Here is a 23,028-nt window from a genome sequence, read left to right as displayed (position 1 = left end):
CAGTCCTATTGCTGTATGCTAGCGAATGGACTCATTTTTTGTGCTACATGCTAATTTTCAATCAATTTATTATTGCTTCTAATGTGTCCCTAAATTGCAGTAAAATACAGTAAACAATGTTTGTGCTAAAACAAAATGAGCCACTGTTGGAATGCTTAGTTCTACAGCACTTGATACATGGGATGTGTGGAAGACACAGTGAGTGGAATGCTAAAATCTACAGTGTTTGTTTTACATTATTTGTTGAATTTGTAGGTGAAAAGTAATGAAACACCTAAGGCATCCTGCACATGTTACAATACAAAATGGAACATTTTTTAACCAACCCCTATCCCATATAAAACTTCTATCCACCTAATTTTGTACATCACTGCTAGGAACCACCATGCCCTTCCCGCCTATCAAGTTAATAAAAACAAATTTTTAATATAACAATGGAAGCTACATAATTTAAAGAAAATTTCCCGATACCTGTTGAGTGTTACATTACATAAATTAGAAACAGTAGCAAAGCCCCATATTTGGTTCTTAGTTAAAAGATTTAACCTCTCCGAACAGTAAACATACTTTTTTTTTTTACATCAATGCACTATTTTAATATAACACAACAACCCCCCCCCCCCCCCCCCCCCCCAGAAATACAACAGAAATTTTTTTTTTTAAGAAACATCCCAATCCCATTGTGTTTTAAAATATCTAGTCTTTGTGTTGTGTAGAACTTGAGTATTGTTTTTTTTTGTGCTAACCGTCTGGAAGATTCAACTGATGGAATGCTACGGTTACTGTACCCATCCACCAAATACATTTGTGCAACAAATTGGGAATCTGTAAGCCAACATTGTAACTACTTTTACAGAAACAACAGAAGGAAATTTTTAGTTAAAAATAAACAAAAATTAATTGTCAATAGATAATAACCTCAGTATAGTTATAACAAAAATATGCCATATTGACTAATCGTTGTTGTATACAACATTAAGACATAAAGAAAATAGATATCTCCAGTTTTACAAAAAGTAAAAGCATTCTATACATGGCTACCTGGTCAAATAAAATATCCTTACATCAGTTCAGGGAAATTACATGTTAAACTTTACATCAGTACAGGGAAATGGTAGGTTGAACTTTAGTACAGGGAAATGGTAGGTTAAACTTTAGTACAGGAAAATGGTAGGCTAAACTTTACTTCATTACAGGGAAATGGTAGGTTAAACTTTAGTACAGGAAAATGGTAGGCTAAACTTTACTTCATTACAGGGAAATGGTTGGTTAAACTTTACATCAGTACAGGGAAATGGTAGTTTAAAAATGATTGTTAATTAAACCTATGTAGCCAACATCCCTAGCAAACATTTATTTAAAAAAATAAAACCGCGACACCACCTAAAAATATTAGTGTAACTTATTTGCAACTTGAACTAGAATAAATACCTTGAATAGGCTGATAATGATATGAAATCTTTTTCAGCATTTTAAAATTATTCCCATTGTGTCTATTATTTCAATGTTTTGTGAACTAAAAAATACACTGTTATCATAGAAGCCAGAGAGTTGAAAAAAAATCTACACAAAACCAATTGATGTACTTTACATACAAAACATCCATATGAACCATACTATAGCAAAACAAACATCATTGTAACGATTTCAGAAAGAAAATATATACAAGATGTAAAGAATTATGAAAAAAATGTTATAATTGTGATTGTATTAAAATTTCAAATGAATGATTAAAACAATGAGAACTGGCAAAGTTGTAAAATAATCAACATCAAATCAAATGACAACAAATGGTCCCATTTATCCCATGCAATAAATAAAATAGGACACTAAATGTGACTAGCTTGTTCACAAACATAAAATGGTGTCAAATCAGAAATCAAGTAAAAAAAAAAGTATTAATGCCTATCTTGGCAGTGGAACATGTTCATGTTAAAATTTAGACCAATAATGCCTGGATTTGCAATGTAAATATATGTTGAAAACATGCTGCAGCTAAAATAATGGCACTGCATATAAACTAAATTATAATGCATGATTAGGATAATGTAAGGCTAAATCTGAGTTACAGAGAGTAATTATAGCTTGACATTGGTCTGCAATAGCAGAGGTAAATTAGTACAAAATTATTTGATTAAGGCATTAGATTAGCACCATTTACTCATGCATAATTGCTAATACAATTAATTTTATTGTATTGAAGTTTTGTGCTGTTGATTGTAACCCATAGTATAGCATGGAATAAAGAAAAAATAAGTAAAAATAGTAATACACAAAGCTTCTCACTTATTTGTAAGTAGACGAGCAAAAACTTTTAGAAAAATTAGAGTTAGAGCTTGGTCACTTGTGTCCCAATCAAGATAAATGACTATATACCAGCTCCTGTAAAAAACTATTGAAAATTCTAGAAGTTTTAAATTAACCCCCTACAGTCTAAACACTAAAACTATTTTACTTCACACATGGCAGAGTGAGAAGACAACTTATTTTCTACCATGACTCTTTTTAAAATAATTTTATTGAAAAAAAATTTTTTTTTGTAAGTTAAAAATAATAATAAACCCAGAAAAGAGTAAAATAAACAACAACACAGCTTTTACTATTATTTCAATTAAAATGCTAAAATGTTTTTAAAAATGTCAATCTAGTCTCAGGAACTATATAATGTACCTAATATTTTTTATAGTGACTCGCTCTTCAGCTTTGTGAAAAGAGGGGTCTAATGTATAAGCAACCTACTGTCCAGGTCTTGCAGTTGATTTTCAAGGTGCAACTATCCAATAATCTATTAGATTATAGGGTAAAGTAATTTAATTACTTAATTTCGATTTGTTACAATATAATCAAAACCCCACTCAACAGCAGACACTTGATTATGATAGCCTGTCATTTAAAAACAAAAATTCTTTTAAAAAAAAAATTCATAAAAATGAGCAGCTAGTGACAGAGCAGCGAAATATAAATATTTCCTTTTTCTGTTGGTATATTCAGAATCTCATTGCCATTAAGATTTAAGTTACAAAGCATAAATGGAAATGCTATTGATAGACCTCTACTATTATTTCAACTACTATTGTTACCGTTATTGAATAAATTGAAATTAAATTAAAACCTTAAGTCTGGGGTATCAGACTGAATCACTAAGGAAAATCTAAGGTGCATAGGACTGTAAAGGGTTAACACACAGATGAACTGATAGCACTCAAGTGTCATAAACCTAACCTGGGTAAATTATTGTATCAAGTAATCTATATATAATTCTCTTAGGGGCAGATAATTTAGTTTTTAAACAATATGAAACTAAGATAATAAGTTCTACTTGACATTTTCATTGTCGTCCGTAAACTGCTGCTTACACTGGGCGGGGTGTGGGGGGTAGTGTTGAATTCACAAATTATGAATTGTTGATAAGTAGAAAATATACTAGATAGCGGCGAATGCTACGCCGCGGGTCAGCTCGTAATTAAATAATTTCAAAAGTTAAATTCTGCACATAAATCGGCATATTGCTTACTGTAGAAAAGAGCCTAGTAAGTATACAAATACTATTTTAAAGATGCACACAACTGTAAGCTGCAAATAGCAGAATTTCATAAAGCCAAAGTAAGGGTATCCCAGTCCAGCTTGTGTAACTAACAAAAATAAATGGATTATTATTTGGATTATGAGCATTGTTTTACATACATCCACACTAAAGCTGCTTGTTATTTGCTGGCCAATCAAAGTTACTCTATGTTGTGGTGTAAGCCTTCTGTTTCGTTGTAAGTCAAGAAGTTGTAAATACAGGAAATGCAACAATGGTTTGGTCCCATCATCAACAACATTTTAACAAAATACACATCATTACAATATTAATGTCAAGATTCTATAGAATTAATTGGCAATGAGATATTTATGCATACAGAAGAGAGAAGACTTAAACAAATAACAACAGAAAAAATGCATGCACACCGTAGCTAAGAAAGAATGAGTAAGTTAAAGAAGAAATAAATATGCACACAGCAAAACAAGTTATAAAAAAAAAAGTATTACATAAAAAACAAGACACTCATGTACAGAAAAGAAAAAATTATTACAGCAAAACATTTCTCCTGAGATGGCTCAACAGGTTATAAACAGGGGCAGTAACTGCTGGTGAAATACTTTATCCCAGATAAGTTATTTATGGTAGTAGAATGGATAAAACATGTATCAAATATAGCTTTAGATAGATTGGCATAAGATGGCAGCAGTGTTAGAGTTTGTAAGGCAGAGGGCAAAAAGGTAAAATTTTAAGGACAGAAGGCAGAAAGATATAGCCTACCTCTAATGGCAATTAGAGAGACAGGTAAGTTACTGGGTAAATAATTAAATGCTTCAATAAATTTAAGGCCTTGTCATATTTGAGCAATTCAAATTAGAAAATCTCAATTTTATATAAATCCTGGACATTTCTACCATAACAATTATTTAATTGTATATAAATCCTAATTTTTTAGTCTGCATCACCACGAGTTAATCCTATCTCACAATCCACTCTGTGAAAGTTTCCCATGTATATCAGTGATGGTGGTTCATTTCCTTCAACTCATCAGGGTCCAGCTCCAGCGTGGACACAGGCAGTTTCCCATTGGTCCTTGCCTCACGCTGCCTCTTCTCATTAGGCATGGTGGTGTGTGGGTTGTCCTTGAACAGACTCCACATGTGGTTGACTAAATCACTCAGCACCAGCTCCGATGAGTTTTTAGCCACAATTTTAAGTACAAATATTCCGTCATCTCTCAGATATTCATCCGCAAACTTCCTGGCGAATTTGGCGTCATTTTTGTTGCGGATGTTGTCCCCGATTTTCAAATATTTTTTAATGTAGTGATAGCGGTTGCTGGCAAACAGGACTTGGTACAGCCAGGAGAGATAATTTCCTACGGTGAGGACAGCCACTAGAAGGTACCAGAACCACAAGAAGATGAAAATCTTCTCGTTAAACAAATTAATTGGAAGCACGCACTGCACGGTGTACCTCTGGACATTGGCCAGCTGACGTATCTCAAAGTCACACAAGGTCACGCGCGGGAACCTCGGAGAGTCCTTGAACTCACCAGTCTGTATCAGACTCTGTAGGACCTCAATGCCGTAGACACTGTAATCCATGGACAGAAACACATTCAGGATAAAAAACTGAAACACGATGTTGGCCACATAGAGGAGCTTAATGAACAGGTAAAACCCAGTCAAGAACCTGCCGTCACGCTTGGCGAACCAGAAACAGAAGACGTTTGAGAACCTCTGGCGGATGCGGACCAGCAGGTTGTAGTGGTACTGGCGGTGTGCCTTGAGCCACCTGTCCAGGTACTTGGCCACCTGGTAGATGATCTTGTCCCGGTCCTCAGGCTTACCCAGCTGGGTGCTCTCTGCCATTGAGATCAGGCGGTCCATGTTCAGTCCACCTGTGTCATTCAGCATCTTCCAGATCAGGTTGGGGAGCTGGGCGAGAGAAAAAACAGGTTTAATTAGGCTAGTGGGTAGGTTGGGGAGCTGGGCGAGAGAAAAAACAGGTTTAATTAGGCTACTGGGTAGGTTGGGAGCTGGGCGAGAGAAAAAACAGGTTTATTTAGGCTAGTGGGTAGGTTGGGCAGCTGGGCAAGAGAAAAAACAGGTTTAATTAGGCTAGTGGGTAGGTTGGGGGCTGGGCGAGAGAAAAAACAGGTTTACTTAGGCTAGTGGGTAGGTTGGGGAGCTGGAGGAGAGAAAAAACAGGTTTACTTAGGCTAGTGGGTAGGTTGGGGGTAGACAAGAGAAAAAACAGGTTTATTTAGGCTAGTGGGTAGGTTGGGGGTTGGGCAAGAGAAAAAACAGGTTTAAATAGGCTAGTGGGTAGGTTGGGAGCTGGGCGAGAGAAAAAACAGGTTTATTTAGGCTAGTGGGTAGGTTGGGGGTTGGGCAAGAGAAAAAACAGGTTTAAATAGGCTAGTGGGTAGGTTGGGAGCTGGGCGAGAGAAAAAACAGGGGTTTACTTAGGCTAGTGGGTAGGTTAAGGGTTGGGTGAGAGAAAAAACAGGTTTATTTAGGCTAGTGGGTAGGTTGGGGGTTGGGCAAGAGAAAAAACAGGTTTACTTAGGCTAGTGGATAGGTGGGGGAGCTGGGCGAGAGAAAAAACAGGTTTATTTAGGCTAGTGGGTAGGTTGGGGGTTGGGCAAGAGAAAAAACAGGTTTAAATAGGCTAGTGGATAGGTTGGGAGCTGGGCGAGAGAAAAAACAGGTTTACTTAGCCTAGTGGGTAGGTTAAGGGTTGGGTGAGAGAAAAAACAGGTTTACCTAGGCTAGTGGGTAGGTTGGGAGCTGGGCGAGAGAAAAAACAGGTTTAATTAGCCTAGTGGGTAGGTTAAGGGTTGGGTGAGAGAAAAAACAGGTTTACCTAGGCTAGTGGGTAGGTTGGGAGCTGGGCGAGAGAAAAAACAGGTTTACTTTGGCTAGCAGTTATGATATAATGTTCAGTTCATTTTACTGTTTAGTAAAAATGACATTATGCTCGGCTATGCTGCATGAAGCAAGCAATAAATTTATAGCTGCAATGAATTTTAGCAATTTTAAGGTAATTTAGGGAACAAAGAGAATCATTATCAAAACTTCAATAGCAGAAAACGGGAAATGAAACAATTTTTGTTGAAACATGCAACAAATACACTTTTTTAATAATGATTTCTTTGCCATTTTATTGTCAAAGCTAATCTCTAGAGATAAAAAACTTAACTGCAGGTTTGCAAGAGACAGTAAGTTTATTTAGCCTGGTACAACCATTAACATACCCATATATAAAACTTGTAATAAATACGCTGAATAACTCTAAAACACGCTCAGTATAAACATAAGGGTGATAAGCATAGTCATAAACCTAAGTACAAACAGCTAACATTTGTAAAAACATTTATAATGATATCGTCAGAAAGGAGAGTTGTGCATTAAATGTAGGCAGCTAACGATGTTTAAAGTAAAATTTGTAACCATGTTTCATTTAACTGCACATCTGTTGGAACATTCTGTTCTGATAATTCAAATATAACATATGTGATATAAGAACCTTTGATATGTGATATAAGAACATCAGATATATGATATAAGAACCTCTGTGAAATAAGAACGCCTGATGTGTGGTAAATTATAAACATTTCTGATATGTGATATAAGAACCTCTGATGTGAGATTTAAGAACCTAAGATGTGTGATACATTACAAAATATTACCTTAAACATGAGAGCCTGAAACAAGAAGATGATGGGGACCCACTGGTAGTAGCTGATCTCTTTCTCCTGTCTCAGGTGTATGTTGGCTGGGATGGCATCGTCTATGGGCACGTAGTACGTGTTGCTGATCCAGCAAATATTCTTCGTATAGCTCACATACGAACCTACATTGGTCGAAGTGTTTTACATAAAATTAAAATTATCTTTATGATTACAATTAAAATAATAGAATTATAAAACTAGTTTAAAAATAGTCTTGAAAATACCTTGAAAAAACAGATTATCAACAAAAAAGCCCCACCTACCTATTAAACTAAGATAATCAACAAACAGCCCCCACCTACCTATTAAACTAAGATAATCAACAAACAGCCCCCATCCCCTTACCTGTTAAACTGAGATAATCAACTAACAAGCCCCCACCTACCTGTAAAACTGACATAATCAACAAACAGCCCCCACTTACCTGTAAAACTGACATAATCAACAAATAAGCCCCACCTACCTGTGAACTGAGATAATCAACAAACAAGCCCCACCTACTGTAAACTGAGATAATCAACTAACAAGCCCCCACATACCTGTAAACTGAGCAGGACACCAACACTGGATGGGGTCTCCCACATACTGGGCAGAACTGACCAGTATGGTGAAACAAACCAAGAGGACAACTGTCCAAAGATGACTAACTCTGTCTGCCCAGTCGTCATCTTTGCTCCCCTGGATCCTTGACCAGCTGGCAAACCCAAGTAAAGACATTCTGCTGTGGAAACAACACCAGAGTATATAAAGTCATCATCTGGTTTTTCTTTAGTGAAAAATACTTCAAGTCATCATCATTATCTTTTCCCTTTTGTGCCCTAGAGACATTGGGTTTCATATATCAAGTCAAATCATCATAATTTCTCTTCTATGCCCAACACATGGGGCCATATATATATATATATATATATATATATATATATATATATATATATATATATATATATATATATATATATATATATCTGTACTACACCCATCACATTATGAGGTATCAACATAACTGGATGTATGACCAAACAATGACATATAAACAAAAAACAACTATCAATAAAACTGGATGTGCAACCACAACTTGAAGTATAAGCAAAACATATTAATATTGTAACTTAGCATGGTCTACCAAAATATCACACATGTGATCATCCAAAATTCCAAACACCGAACTCAATTAATGACAAAATATTCAGAAAACAAAAAGCATGTACTGTACATTGTACAAAACATGTTACCTTTAAAATGACATAAACAAAATGCAGTTAATTATTAAGGTGTCAAATACAGAATGATTAAAACAGAATGTTGGCACTAATACCTCTAGCAGCTGCATACGAACATGTTTAAAACTATGGGGAGAAAAAAATTCCACTTGAATTCACTGAAATGTTATAACTAATGTAAAGTGGAAATAAGTGTGTGGTGTGGGTGTGTGGGGGAGGAGTGCAATGAACATGCCAACATCTGTCATGGATTAGCCAATGCTTTTAGGTTTAGAGTTTCACATTACCTCTCTAGAACCAGATTGTTTTAACTCCACATTTCATTTTCAAAAATGTTCACAACAAGGCTTTAACTTTAATTTTTTTTTCCTTAACATTTCTATATTAAGCACTTGGTAGAATTAAATTGTAATAATGTTTTGCCATGATGCCTTAGCATTAGCAGATCCACATATAAATCTAAATAATATAATAGGACACAAAATCACATATAATACCAATGTTGAAAACACATTCATGTCATATTATTCATGCCTGAAATTATATTAAGGCTCAGAACCACATAACCTAACAATATACCACTTCCAAAAACATCTGGCGTATGTAATATGTCATTGTCTTAAAGCATAAGACATATAATCAGATAAACTCAGAATAAAATCTCTCACAACTGATGTAACAGTCCTTATGTGGACATACAAGTATTATTATTATGAAATGCAATGATTTAGCAATGTTTCTGTATTAATTTATAGATTAGGCCACACAAAAATTAGGCTGTGGAGTTTTAGCCAGATTTTAAAGCTGAAAGTCCAAATGAATGTTAGGTATAGGGCCCTACTACTACAAACTTCTGTACAATCTGGAACCTTCTGATTAGGTGAACACAGAGAACAAAATAGATTCAAGTTTGATGGGATATGAACAACAAGAATCAACTTGAGATGGAAACATGAACTTAAATTTAAGTACCTTTAACAATCTCAGATCAACTTTATTTGAGAGGATCAACACACTTGACCATAGGCTAACAGAGGATCAACAACTTGACCATAGGCTAACAGAGGATCAACACACTTGACCATAGGCTAACAGAGGATCAACACACTTGACCATAGGCTAACAGAGGATCAACACACTTGACCATAGGCTAACACAAAGGATCAATGTACCTGACCACTTTTACTTAGAGAAGGAATGGAACAACTTTGTGAACTTTAACTGACCCCTTGCGTCAGTCAAGCTTATTGAAGCTATTGGGCTGACGTCACAGGTGATGGTAGCAGATTTGGGTGTAGTACAGTAGAGTGTAGGGGGAGGCGTGTTGAAATGGCAATACACATCCAGTAATCATGGATCTCTATATTAATTAGTAATTAGTCCACGCATTAGGGCTTATAGTCTAGCTAGTCTCGTGTTATCGGACATACACTGGCATATCTTAAATAAACATTGAATACAATCAATAGACCTGCCCTTTGTCGACTACATCTAGATTCTACTAGATCTAGATCATCTAGTCTAGATCTAGAAAAATCTAGATCTAAAAGTCCAATCTATCCGCTACCCTAAGTATCCCACCCTAATGCACTACCAACCATATGATTTTTTCTGATGAAATACCGATGTCCGAAAATAGACTCTCTCAAAAACAGGTGTGTTAGGTTGTTAATATTAATAATATTGTAGTCTCGACTAGTTTTGTGGTTATAAATTAAATTCTAAGTTGAAACTAGGGCGTATGGTAGGACTAGGGTTGGGGTTAGCGGTTAGGCCATTCATCAGGGATGGGGTTAGTAGGCCTAATAGGCTAATAGATCTAGATCTAGAATCTAGTTATTGATTGACATTAGCAAGCAATGTGTTATTTTAGTTGACAACCAGTAGGCCTAACCTCTTTTAGAAGAAGATTCTATTATCAGGACAGACACTGGTGAACACCCCCCCCCCCCCCCCCAGTGATAAAAAGAGCGTGGCTTAGGATAAAATTATTAAATCTAAAAAAAAAATTGGTAGGCCTAGGCCTAAATTTAACTAAATTATTAATATTAGGCCTAGACTAATTAAATTAGATTCTAAAATATAAATCCTACAAACTACTAGATCTAGATCTAAATTAAAACGTTTTAAAATGAAAGTAAAAAAACTGCTCACCTATTTAAAAATGACAATCAAACTGTTATTGCGTACACCTTGCGCTTCCGTGAATGAAGTCATTGACTTTACTACAACCGTAGCCAACCATGTGTGACGCACCACCTATCCTTCTTGCCTCAGCTAAATGAAGAAAAGTGATTCTATTTTTAGGCCACAACTTACTTTGACGTCCTTAAAACTTCCGGTGCTAACCAGTCCAGCCTAGATTTGCCTCACATAGGCCTGGATACTAACTTCTTACTTTGAACTTAGGACCTTAGTAACATCATAGATCTAGTTATATTAGATCTCTATCGCTAAATAAAATCCAGCTTCTATAGAAAAGACACTGTTCTATTAAATCACATAGAGTCTAGATCTACACAGGAGGTTTGTTTTGAAAGTTATGTAACGCAAACTGAAGGTTGTTAATTTAAACTCTCCCTCAAGAGAAGTCCGCTCGAATCAGAACAACACGTCTGCTAGGCATGGGATACAACACGGGTTAACACGTCACGTGGCCTGTAAGTCACATGACAACGCCCCATTCACGTGCTGGGGAAATAGTGTATTGACACAGCAAGCCCGCCTAAGCCTAGGGAAGTAGAGAGTAAACTTCCTTATCATAAATCTCTTGACAGTGTAGGCTAGTATCCCTGAGCGGTGTGTTGGGAAATTACAATTTACATTGTCGAATCGGCAATTTAAACGAAATACAAAAAAAAAAAAAAAAGGTTTAAAATGACGTACATAATATTAAAGCTATATCATAATCAAGACTAGGTTATATTTTTAAAATGCCAGCTTTTTAGCCCATACAGATGATGGTAAATTGAGAAAAAAAATCGATCTTTGGCACTTGATGAAGTGCTAAATATATAAATAGATCTGGTGAACATCTGTTGCCAAGATGGAAAAAAAAACGTCAGATTTATTTCTAGGTCAGGCCATCTATTTATATTTTTAATATAGCCGTCATAGAATGTATTCCTTACTTTATCGTCTGTATCTCGCTTCACAGAGGCGGTGAAATAATTTAGATTTAGCTCAAGTTAGCGCAACTACATTGCTTGAATCCTGTACCACACCACCTAACAGAGATCGTTTAGCTCAAGTCAGCTAAAAATGTTTTAGCTCAATCAGCTCACTAGAGTCTACATTATTTGAATCCTGGTTACAGCGGGATAAAATATGTTGTTGTAAGTGTAAGCTTTAATGACGACAAGCATCCCCTCATCATGCGTATTGATGATTAGCTCAACTACAATGTTGTTGAGCCTCTTTACGATTTTGTCGATTGAGAATAGGACCCTTCCCGTCATTCTCAATCGACATAAAATGTACTATTTACTGATATTCATGGGGGGGGGGGGGGTTGACATCTTTAGCGCGGATGTCCGGGGTTTTAAGAGTATTTGGCTGATATTATTGTTTCAGTAAACAGCAGTCGAATCCGTTTTAAGTTAGTAGACCGTCCCTGAGTCCACCCAGCACTGATGGGTACCTAACTGATGTTAGGGAAAGTAAAGGCGGCTGGGCATAATAATGACCACACTATCCCTTCATATGCCGAGGTTACATAAACAGGTGAACTCTACTTGCCCCATAAATCGTCAGGTTTGGAAGGGGAACTTTTCTTTTTACACAGCAGTCAGATTGTGTACACAGATGTTTGGTACAACACAAATCAGACATACAGAAGTACACAACATACACATCACAAAACATTTGCATCAGTCATCAAATAACATACTGCACACATCAAACAACATACATTACGCATCATACAACATACATAATACAACATACAAAAAACATCAAAAACATACAACACACACCAAACAACATACATCACACACAAAAACATACATCACACATCATACAACAAACAACATACATCACACACAAAAACATACATCACACATCATACAACAAACAACATACAACACACATCAAACAACATACATTACACATCATACAACATACATAATACAACATATAAAAACATCAAGAACATATAACACACATCAAACAACATGCATCACACATCAAAAACACACAACACACATCAAACAACATACATTACACATCATACATCTAACAACATACAACACACACCAAACAACATGCATCACACATCACTCATCAAACATCAAATAACTTACACCAGACGTCAAACGACTTCAACACTACACCAAATAACACGATTACACAATCAACGCCAGTTTTTGTGTGTAAAGGTTGAGGTGGGTGAGGGGCGGTGGAAGTACAACTAGCTGTAGTGTAGAGGAAACGTCTTTTACTATTAGCGTAGTGTACATGGCGTCATTGCATCGGAGTACAGGAAAGTTCAATGGGAACTAAAGGTTAAAACTGACATTTTATGGCAACTAAAAATTGACTAACATTTTACGGCAACTAAAATTGACTAACAATCAACGGGCAACTAAAATTGACTTAAAACTAACATTTAACGGGCAACTAAAAGTTGGCTAGAGTTGTCTAAACTCCCCATGTTTCGAAAAGTTGACTTATTTCGGTAATTGTTGCCTTCTTGCGTTTGTTCCTGTTTTTAAACGTAAAACGTGGATATTGTTTTAATTTTTTTAACTGCCTGTTAGAAACGTATTTAATGTATAGAACAGGTGCATCCCCCCCCTCATAATAGTTTAATGTAGACAACAGATGCATGCCCTCCCCCCCCCCTATACTTTCCTGTAGACACAACACTGTTAGCCACTCAAATGTTTGTTAATTAAAACAATTGGTTTGCTTTATTTAAATAATCACAGTTGTTATCAAAGCATTTTTTTATTAAAAGAAAAACAACTTCCATTGACACATTGTTGTGTGTGTGTGTGTCTACATTCGTTTACAGTAGTGTGTGAATGGGGGTGGGGGAGTGGATTTGTGTGTGTGGGGGGGGGGGGTGAGGTAAATTAGCATTCCAACCTTTAGGAAAGCGATTACCAGAGTGGAGTTGACAGTTTGTGGCATGCATAGGGCGAATCATTGGAGCCACTCCAGAAATATGTCTTACATAGAGGCACGACATTTCCGTAACATTTAGCTGGTGGTGTTGTGGGGGATGTGGTACAACCACATGACACGTAGTCGATAGGAGGGATGTGGTACAACCACATGTCACGTAATCGTTAAGAGGGATGTGGTACAACCACAAGACATCGTTAGAGTTAGTTGATATGCTGCACTTCAGCGTTGGGAGAAGTGTGGAACAACCACATGCAACACTTGAGATGTAAGAAATGTGGAACAACCACATACCAGGGAACGATGTGGTTTGGTCATGCGCACAGTCAAGTCAACCACAACTTCATAAGTTAACCATCCTCACCATCACTCCCGTCTTAACTAGCACTACAACTAGCTGGGCCTAACGTTACAAAGTGTCGATCACGTAGCTATGTAGCGAGTAGGCTACCATACAGCCTATATCACGTATCTATGTAGCGATTAGGCTACATGTAGCGAGTAGGCTACCACATTGCCTAGATCATGTAGCGAGTAGGCTACACGTAGCTATGTAGCGAGTAGGCTACATGTAGCGAGTAGGCTACCACATTGCCTAGATCATGTAGCGAGTAGGCTACACGCAGCTATGTAGCGAGTAGGCTACATGTAGCGAGTAGGCTACCACATTGCCTAGATCATGTAGCTATGTAGCGAGTAGGCTACACGTAGCTTTGTAGCGAGTAGGCTACACGTAGCTATGTAACGAGTAGGCTACCATACAGCCTAGATGTACTCAACCAACCTAAACGCGGGTAAAGGGAAGAAGTTAACTGATGGTAGACGTGGGGTGTAGGGAGTGGTTGGGGGGGGGGGGGGGTCACGGGGGTGGGGTGTGCGTGAGATTTGCTGCTGGTCCCAGAGATGAACAGAATCAGATAAGCCCCGGGAAACCAGGGAATGTTCGTCAAGTTCTGCTGACCTACATTGTCAGCAGACGACTCCATCAGATACAACTTAACGCCGTGACGTCACTAGACGCTGTCAGTATAAACACATGGCGTGTTTCAGACAACAATCAATTCATTATGACACGTGACACAGCCCCACGTCATCATTCCACATGCCTACAGCCACCAACATTCAAGCCAATCACACACCCTACATCAACTTTCCAATTTTCTTCCAATTTATTTTATCGTCTGCGAGAAAAAAAAATTCCCGTTACCGGATGTTTATTTTGTGCGCTTCGAATTTTCCCTCAAGGCAGAAGATTATAAAACCACGCAACAACCGAGACAAGTTGAGTTGGAAAAGTTCATCAACATTTATTAGACTAGTTATGGCGGGAGGGTGGAGGGTCGGGTGGAGGGGAGGGGGGAGCGGCGGGTGGATGGGTGGGGGTAATCAGGTACTTGAGTGCCAGCCGCAATATTGCTACCAGACGAGGCTAGAGCTAGGCTAGCTGTTATCATCTTGTTTTCATTACAAGAAATCGAAAGTTCTAGAAAGATGCAGGGTTGTGTTGTGTACGTCTGAGAGTTGGTTTGTTGGGTTGATACAGGTGTGTAGTGGGTGGTGTGTACACAGTTAAGGGTAGTGTGTGGGTGGGAGTGGTAGGGGAAGTCATCGGATAGGATTGGTGATGGAATGGGTTGGGGGGGGGGGCGGTGAGATGGATGGTATGGGGAGGAGGGGTGGTGTGGGGGATACATTGTGTGGGGAGTATGGGTGGTGTGGGGGATACATTGTGTGGGGAGTATGTGTGGTGTGGGGGATACATTGTGTGGGGAGTATGGGTGGTGTGAGGGGATACATTGTGTGGGGAGTATGGGTGGTGTGGGGAGTAAGGGTGGTGTGGGGAGTATGGGTGGTGTGGGGAGTATGGGTGGTGTGGGGAGTAAGGGTGGTGTGGGGAGGGGATACATTGTGTGGGGAGTATGGGTGGTGTGGGGGATACACTGTGTGGGGAGTATGGGTGGTGTGGGGAGTAAGGGTGGTGTGGGGAGGGGATACATTGTGTTGGGTGTATGGGTGGTGTGGGGGATACATTGTGTGGGGAGTATGGGTGGTGTGAGGGGATACATTGTGTGGGGAGTATGGGTGGTGTGGGGAGTATGGGTGGTGTGGGGAGTAAGGGTGGTGTGGGGAGGGGATACATTGTGTGGGGTGTATGGGTGGTGTGGGGGATACACTGTGTGGGGAGTATGGGTGGTGTGGGGAGTAAGGGTGGTGTGGGGAGGGGATACATTGTGTTGGGTGTATGGGTGGTGTGGGGGATACATTGTGTGGGGAGTACGGATGTTAAAGTGGGGGATGTGTGGTGTGAGGAGGATGGACAGTGAGGGAGTATGGATGATGTGGTAAGATGGATATGGTGTTGATGTGTGTAGCCCTCACATAGCTATGTGTGTAATATAAGACAAGGCAGAGACCAGGGTTGGCTACTGGTTGCACTGTGTAAACCACTTCACGGTGTGATGCCCGTCTCATACATATGCAGGTCGGGAATGTTGAATAAGGATGTTGCCGGGGGGGGGGGGGGGGGGGAGCGAATGTTGAATAAGGATGTTGCCGGGGGGGGGGGAGCGAATGTTGAATAAGGATGTTGCCGGGGGGGGGGGGGGAATGTTGAATAAGGATGTTTGCCGGGGGGGGGGGGGGGGAGGGAATGTTGAATAAGGATGTTGCCGGGGGGAGGGGAGGGAATGTTGAATAAGGATGTTGCCGGGGGCGTAGAAGTGCTTGTATAGCCTCGACTAACAGAACTTTGTAGCGTGCTAGCACCAATAATTTGAGGAGCGCCCACTGTATTAATGTAAGAATTGGAGGGGCGTTAACACAATATTGATGCATCTGTTGGGGGGGGGGGGGTGGTGGTGGGGCAATAAGTCACTGTACGAAAACCAGAATCCAGATGACGTCTATAATTAGACACAAATGTATGATCTTAAGTCGAAACTCGGGTCACAGTTTTCACCCCACGTCGTGTCAAACATTGGTACAACAGCCTACACGCATGTGTTTGTTTGATGAGACAGGTTCGTGCCTGTTAGTCAGACAAAACGTTTTGTTGGACTGTCGTCACATCAGGTCAACAGAGCGGAACAGGATGTGACGTCACCACCCACACCCCCGGGTGTAGGGGGTCACCAGACACGGCTCATTGGTTAACCCAATACAGACATCTGCCGTACACCAACACTCCCACAACAAACTTACCCTAAAATTTACCCATCAATACAGACATCTGCAGGAAACCAACACCCCCATGACTAACCTACCCTAAAATTTACACATTACAGTCAAATATAAAATAGGGCGATTGTCGTCAAACGTGGACACATTTAATATGAATGAGCAGTTGTCTTGGTCGGTTGACTACATAGGTCTGTGTCATGTAAACTACATAGGTTAACGACCTGTAGACTACATAGGTCTGTGGTCTGTAGACTACATAGGTCTGTGGTCTGTAGACTACATAGGTCTGTGGTCTGTAGACTACATAGGTCTGTGGTCTGTAGACTACATAGGTCTGTGGTCTGTAGACTACATAGGTCTGTGGTCTGTAGACTACATAGGTCTGTGGTCTGTAGACTACATAGGTCTGTGGTCTGTAGACTACATAGGTCTGTGGTCTGTAGACTACATAGGTCTGTGGTCTGTAGACTACATAGGTCTGTGGTCTGTAGACAACATAGGTCTGTGTTCTGTAGACTACATAGGTCTGTGGTCTGTAGACCAACTAGGTCTCTGTCCTGTAAACTACACAGGTTAACGACCTGTAGACTACACTGGTCTGTTAAAATAAAATCGACAATGAACAAAAAAAAATATTACCTGTTGTAGTTAATTAACTGGTCACGGCATAACTAGCTTAACTTTCTCGCAATCAAGATTATATTAATGAGATTCATTACCTTATCTTAATTACTTGACCTGACCGACCTTTGTACCACTCAACAAAAAGAAAAAAGTCGTGCTGTTTACTTTATTTTCTTTTAAATATTTTACCAGATAACTTTTTCACCTTAACAGCCTATCTGTTTATCATCAATTTTACGTTGTGTTTAATTAAATGCGTTTACAACCCAACAACTAAAATTGCGTTGTAGTCAACATACCAGCAACAATGTAAGGTCACGTGACAACCATGTGTTTACGCGACACCGCGACTTTGTACGGCCGAGTTCACATATCAGGGTCAGAGGTCACCGCTCAGACGTAAACACTCTCTCTCGTCTTTATTTGGTCGTGTCAGGCCGAGGAAAACTTGGCGATAAGGCCGGGTGTGTGTGTGACGTCACGGGTTTTTGTGTAGGGCGCTTGGCGGAGAGGTGAATGGCATTGCGGCGTCACGTTCGACCCGTGACCTTGTCGGTTTGGTGACAGCTATGATGTCACAAGTTAAGTTCTACTGAACCCAGAATAAGCTTTTTTATAAGATTAAAAATCTTTTTTCTTATAAAACACGTATTAATTATATTTAGCAATTACTTATTGTGACCAAACACACTGATTTAAATTTTATAACAAAAATCATTTAATTTTAAATAGAATATTTTTATTCAACTCGTGCAACTACAAAAAGTACCCAAAAAATCTAGCCTCAAAGCATGCTATTTATAGCAACGACCGATTAGCTGAGCAAGATGTCACACCGTGATCGGCAATCCCCGATAACTCACGTGTTTAGACTGCTGGGACTGTGAGAGATACGAGTGGTGTGATTTACAAATTATATGCCTCGCGATGTTTTCGTTCTGTTATTATACAGGCCAACAATTTCTTATGTGGTTTATAGGTCAGATAAAAGGTCAGGAGGTCATGACCTGAGTACTACATCATACCATTACTACACACGTGGTTTGAGTGGTGAGCGCAGATAATAGATATCTCCATCCCTGGTGTCTTCCTGGTGGGGGGAGGGGATGTAATTCTAGTAGGGGTGGGGTGTCTTCCTGTTGTGGGAGGGTGTAGTAGAGCTAGATGGTGTGGGTGGGGGATAAGGTAATTCTGGTAGGGGTGGGGTAAGGGTCTTCCTGTTGTGGGAGGGTGTAGTAGAGCTAGATGGTGGGGGAGGGTGTAGTGGGCGTAGTTCAGGGCAGGGGAGATGAGAGTGTGGGTCAGGATAGATTAGGGTAGATGTGTGTGTGGTGTAGGGTAGATGTGTGTGTAGCGTAGGGTGATGGTGTGTGTAGACATATACATACATATAAAGCATATATCAGTAGTATAACCGTGTACGTGAATATTGTGTACAAGGACTGGACTTGAAGGCCTAAAATTATGTGAGATCTATATCGTCTGTGAGAACGACAAGTTTAATGAAGATTCTTGCTTGTGTGTGGTATTGTGTTTAAGCAATGTTAGATGTAACATCTGGTCCAACAATATATGGTGAGGGAAAATTGCCGGGTAGCTCTAAAAACAGGTGTATGACGTAACAGCCATAGATGGCAAGTGTTCTAAATATAGGGGTCCACACTAGTCATATTGTACAATGGTTAACACAACCCCAGTTTTCTTAAGCTTTTAGGGGTTAACACGACCCTAGTTTAAAGCGTGTTGGGGTCAATAAGAGACCCCAGTCTAAATGTTTTATGGGTTTTTGAGTGTTGGGATGATCAAGAGACCCCAGTCTAAAGGCTTTAGGGGTCTTGGGGTCAGCAAGAGACCCCCGTCTAATCAAGTGCTTGGGACTAGAATTGTTATGAACCTGTCTAGTGCAGGCGGTGTAACGGGTGGGGAAAGGTGAAGTAGGGGGGTGGGGTGATGGAGGAGGTGCAACAAAAAACTGTCGAAAACTTGTTACATTAGTCATGATGTTTTAACATTGGTAAACACATCTCCCCACGTCTGCTCAAATCATCCAAAGTTCTCCCAGGTTATCTCCCCCCACTCACCTGTTGCAGGGGTCGATCTACCTGTACAAAAAATGTTCCCACCATCAGCGCAGGTGAGACGTGCATGTCTGCACCAAACCTGAGGTAAACAAAAAAAAAAAAAAAAATACTCACACCGTGACGTCACGGCAAGCAATTACTTGAGAGGGAACCCCGCGCTGCGAGGGTTAAATTTTTATAAACCGGCGCTGTGGGGGTTAAATGTTGGAGAGAGAGAACGCCCAAGGTGGCTGGCTACTTCTTCTCTCATTCGACCTTCTGTTCTCCTAGTTAACATTAAAGCTGTACACAGTTCCCGCTGACATTTAGCGTGGAGGACGCCACCCCCACCCCACCTTCCCTACACCCCCACCCCACCTCCTCTACACCCCACCTCCTCTATACCGCCCCCCCCCCCCACGTAACTTGGAACACTGACAACAATGACCGTGTTATTAAGTGGCGACCTCTACACGCGTGTAGCCAGTGTTGTTGTCATGAGCATTATTCATGAGCTGCCCATAAAGGGAAGTAATAAGCTGTAAGAAACAACGATTGTTTCCCCTGCATGGATTAATTAGAGCAGGCAATGAAAATTGTGTACAATAAAACACAACAGCGTATCCAGAATAAACATATGTGGTATACTTGTAAAATGGCTAGGTTTTACACTGGGGGATTTTATTCAGGAGAATTTTTTGTTCGATCAACCTGGAGTGTTTTTTAAACTATATTTAGTATAATATAGTGTAATTAGTTCCTAGTTAATTTTATTATAATCTAAAAAAGGAGATATTGCACGTCTTGTACAGACATTTCATTAATTAATTAAATTTATTGGACGTGTTGGTTATTGCACAATAAAGTAATTGATCTGTTAAAACCAGTTTGTACATAGTAAATCAAAGTAATCATGACGTGTAAGTGGTTCAAAAAGACGCAGCACCCTATTTACCACACCACACTTACCACACATAACACACCACACTTACCACCACACTACTCCTGCGACACAACACCATGTTCAGATGGATGGAGCAACATATTCACCACACATACAGACACCACACAGAGATCACACACATATAAAACACACATAACCTGACTACACACATCATCGAGGTCTATATATTGATTAACAGCTGTGAAACATTGACTTGAAACACATTGTTTTCTTATGTGTGGGTTAATTTTATTTCACAGCTGTAAGTCAAATCACAGCTCTAAGTCAAATCACAGCTTTAAGTCAAATCACAGCTCTAAGTCAAATCACAGCTTTAAGTCAAATCCCTGCTGTTGGTCAATAGATATAACTCTGACATGTAGGCAGGTGAAACAAGGGAACTCAAGAATTACCTTGGTGTGTATGGTAGGCCATCAACTCTGTGTGATCGACCTTGAGAGGGTGGTGAGTGAAGTACACCAGAGGGTGGTGAGTGAAGTACACCAGTGGGTGGTGTGTGAAGTACAACAGAGGGTGGTGAGTGAAGTACAACAGTGGGTGGTGAGTAAAGTACACCAGTGGGTGGTGAGTGAAGTACACCGGTGGGTGGTGTGTGACCTACCTGAGTGTGTTTATTAACTGAATGACACACCTCCTGCGGAGTGAATGTCTTACCATCAACGGATGGTGTGTGACCTAACACCAATGGATGGTGTGTGACCTACCACCAATGGATGGTGTGTGACCTACACCAATCTGTTGGTGCTTGACCTCAGCATGAACCCAACCCTTTGAACCACGATTCTCAGAGTGCCCACTGTAAACTACCCACTCACACCCTCCCCCCCCCCCCCCGTCGCCAAAAAGCTGATGAAACACCGGCACCATTCAATGATACACAAGTGTACTTGATGACACACCAGTACACACCCTCCCTGACACACCAGTAGACACCCTCACTGACACACAAGTGTACTTGATGACACACCAGTACACACCCTCCCTGACACACCAGTACACACCCTCACTGACACACCAGTACACACCCTCACAAACACACCAGTACACACCCTCACTGACACACCAGTACACACCCTCACAAACACACCAGTACACACCCTCACTGACACACCAGTACACACCCTCACTGACACGCCAGTACACACCCTCACTGACACACCAAGCTGTAACACACGTGTTATGACACACTTGGTGTCGACACACCTCTTGCATCTTACAACACTTTTTATATGACGCAATCAAAGTCATTTATTGCTTCATCTTTTTCCCTCACTTTTTAAAAATTTGGGTTAAGAAAAATTCCTAAGCCATGTGTAAATCAAATGTTAAGGTCATGTGATAAGTTTCTAGCGACCAAAACTTCTGTTCTTGCTTTATTAAATTAGTACCGTCAAAATATTTTCCGTGGGCCTATTGTTGATTCAGCAGATGATGGGCCTGATAAAGCCCACTTTAGATGAGTTTGGGCTACAATAATTTGATTGTACTTGTGTTGTTGTGAGCATCTTAACTTAGCACCACACGGCGATGTTTTGAGTTAACATAACATGGCTAAAACAAACGTTTTGTGATTATAAGAAGTTCAAATCTTTACCCAAGATAACTTTAAACTTTATCAATCAATACTAGAAACTACAACATTCTTCTCAAACTGAGTCAAACAGCACACAATACTTTTGTAGATAAAACAGATTTTTAAAAAAAGTTTCAACTTTTTTTTTATCAAGATTTTTATCTAATTTAGACTTTTTGTTAAAAACACAGTAGAGCTAGACAAATGAAGCAACAAAAACCCGAGGTGATGGAGTGGAACGTGTTTTGAGTACTCACATGTTTTGTGCCAGCAGACGACCAAACAAACAACGGCTAAACTTTCCTCCTGTCTGTCTTGTCACAGCGCGCCATTTCGTCAGGCTACCACTGTGAGCACTTCTTTGTTTAGGATACCCTGCAAATCTAGGTCAGTGGCTATTTTTAGATATTATTCCTCACGCGACCAAACTCTTTCAAAAAACTTGAATAAAACATTTGATAAAATTAAACTTTATTTCTACAGACGTGGTAGGTTGATTATATTCTCACTGTGGGAACTCTCCACTCGCTAGACACTAAAATAAAAATGTTTTCCTTGAAGAAACGGGTCAGCGAGCAGCAGGCGCAAAGGTCAAAGTGCACGGTGGCGGCCAGTTGGGGTCGTTCAACATCCAACAATATTTCGGTCGTAGCACTCTAGCAGCAGACGATGTGTGAGGCTGGGTACTGGGATATGGGATATGGGGAGGGGGGGGGGGGGCCTAAATGAAAATACAACATAATACAATTAGTGATATTCTTATAACCAGCTGTTTTATCATAGTCCTGTTTAAAAAGTTTTCAACCAAGGGAAGTAACAATGAAAATACTTACGTTTTCTGCTTTTATCTAGTTATCGCGCTTATCACGAATTATGACAAAATTATTGTTATTCATTTGTACGGCTGTAAAAGATCTGTCAGCAAAAATATTGCACGTGTTCCTAGTATACAGGGGACGGTGTGGTCTAGCGGTAGAGGGTTCCTAGTATACAGGGGACGGAGTGGTCTAGCGGTAGA

General features: G+C 39.8%; 1 protein-coding gene across 4 annotated transcripts; it reads right to left on the bottom strand.

The window, feature by feature from the left end:
* Positions 1 to 656: 656 nt before the first annotated feature.
* Positions 657 to 22,352, bottom strand: LOC131927910 (innexin unc-9-like). Of its 4 annotated transcripts, none has more exons than XM_059283786.1 (5): positions 22,268 to 22,352; positions 10,637 to 10,759; positions 7,802 to 7,983; positions 7,221 to 7,384; positions 657 to 5,463 (listed from the first exon to the last, which is right to left on the bottom strand). In XM_059283786.1, the coding sequence occupies exons 3-5, from the start codon at positions 7,977 to 7,979 to the stop codon at positions 4,540 to 4,542; spliced, it is 1,266 nt and encodes a 421-aa protein (XP_059139769.1). In that variant the 5' UTR covers positions 7,980 to 7,983; positions 10,637 to 10,759; positions 22,268 to 22,352; the 3' UTR covers positions 657 to 4,539. The 4 variants fall into 4 exon arrangements, with proteins under 4 accessions (XP_059139769.1, XP_059139771.1, XP_059139768.1 ...); XM_059283788.1 differs by lacking the exon at positions 22,268 to 22,352 and adding an exon at positions 19,495 to 19,514; XM_059283785.1 differs by lacking the exon at positions 22,268 to 22,352 and having other exon boundaries at positions 10,637 to 11,104.
* Between the last annotated feature and the right edge of the window lie 676 nt (positions 22,353 to 23,028).

This window comes from Physella acuta, unplaced genomic scaffold (genome assembly GCF_028476545.2).
Source record: "Physella acuta isolate Inbredline_101_S28 unplaced genomic scaffold, ASM2847654v3 ptg001446l, whole genome shotgun sequence".
NCBI lineage: Eukaryota > Metazoa > Mollusca > Gastropoda > Physidae > Physella > Physella acuta.
The sequence above is the reverse complement of the archived record's forward strand: the minus strand, read 5'-3'. Positions and strand labels throughout refer to the sequence as shown.

What these genes read in the sequence shown, in the direction of transcription:
- LOC131927910 (XM_059283786.1), bottom strand. Translation starts at nt 7,979, where the DNA reads ATGTCTTTACTTGGGTTTGCCAGCTGGTCAAGGATCCAGGGGAGCAAA. An exon ending in GTGTCCTGCTCAGTTTACAG is followed by an intron (nt 7,385 to 7,801) that starts GTATGTGGGGGC and finishes CGACCAATGTAG; the next exon opens with GTTCGTATGTGAGCTATACG. An exon ending in TTCAGGCTCTCATGTTTAAG is followed by an intron (nt 5,464 to 7,220) that starts GTAATATTTTGT and finishes TCTCTCGCCCAG; the next exon opens with CTCCCCAACCTGATCTGGAA.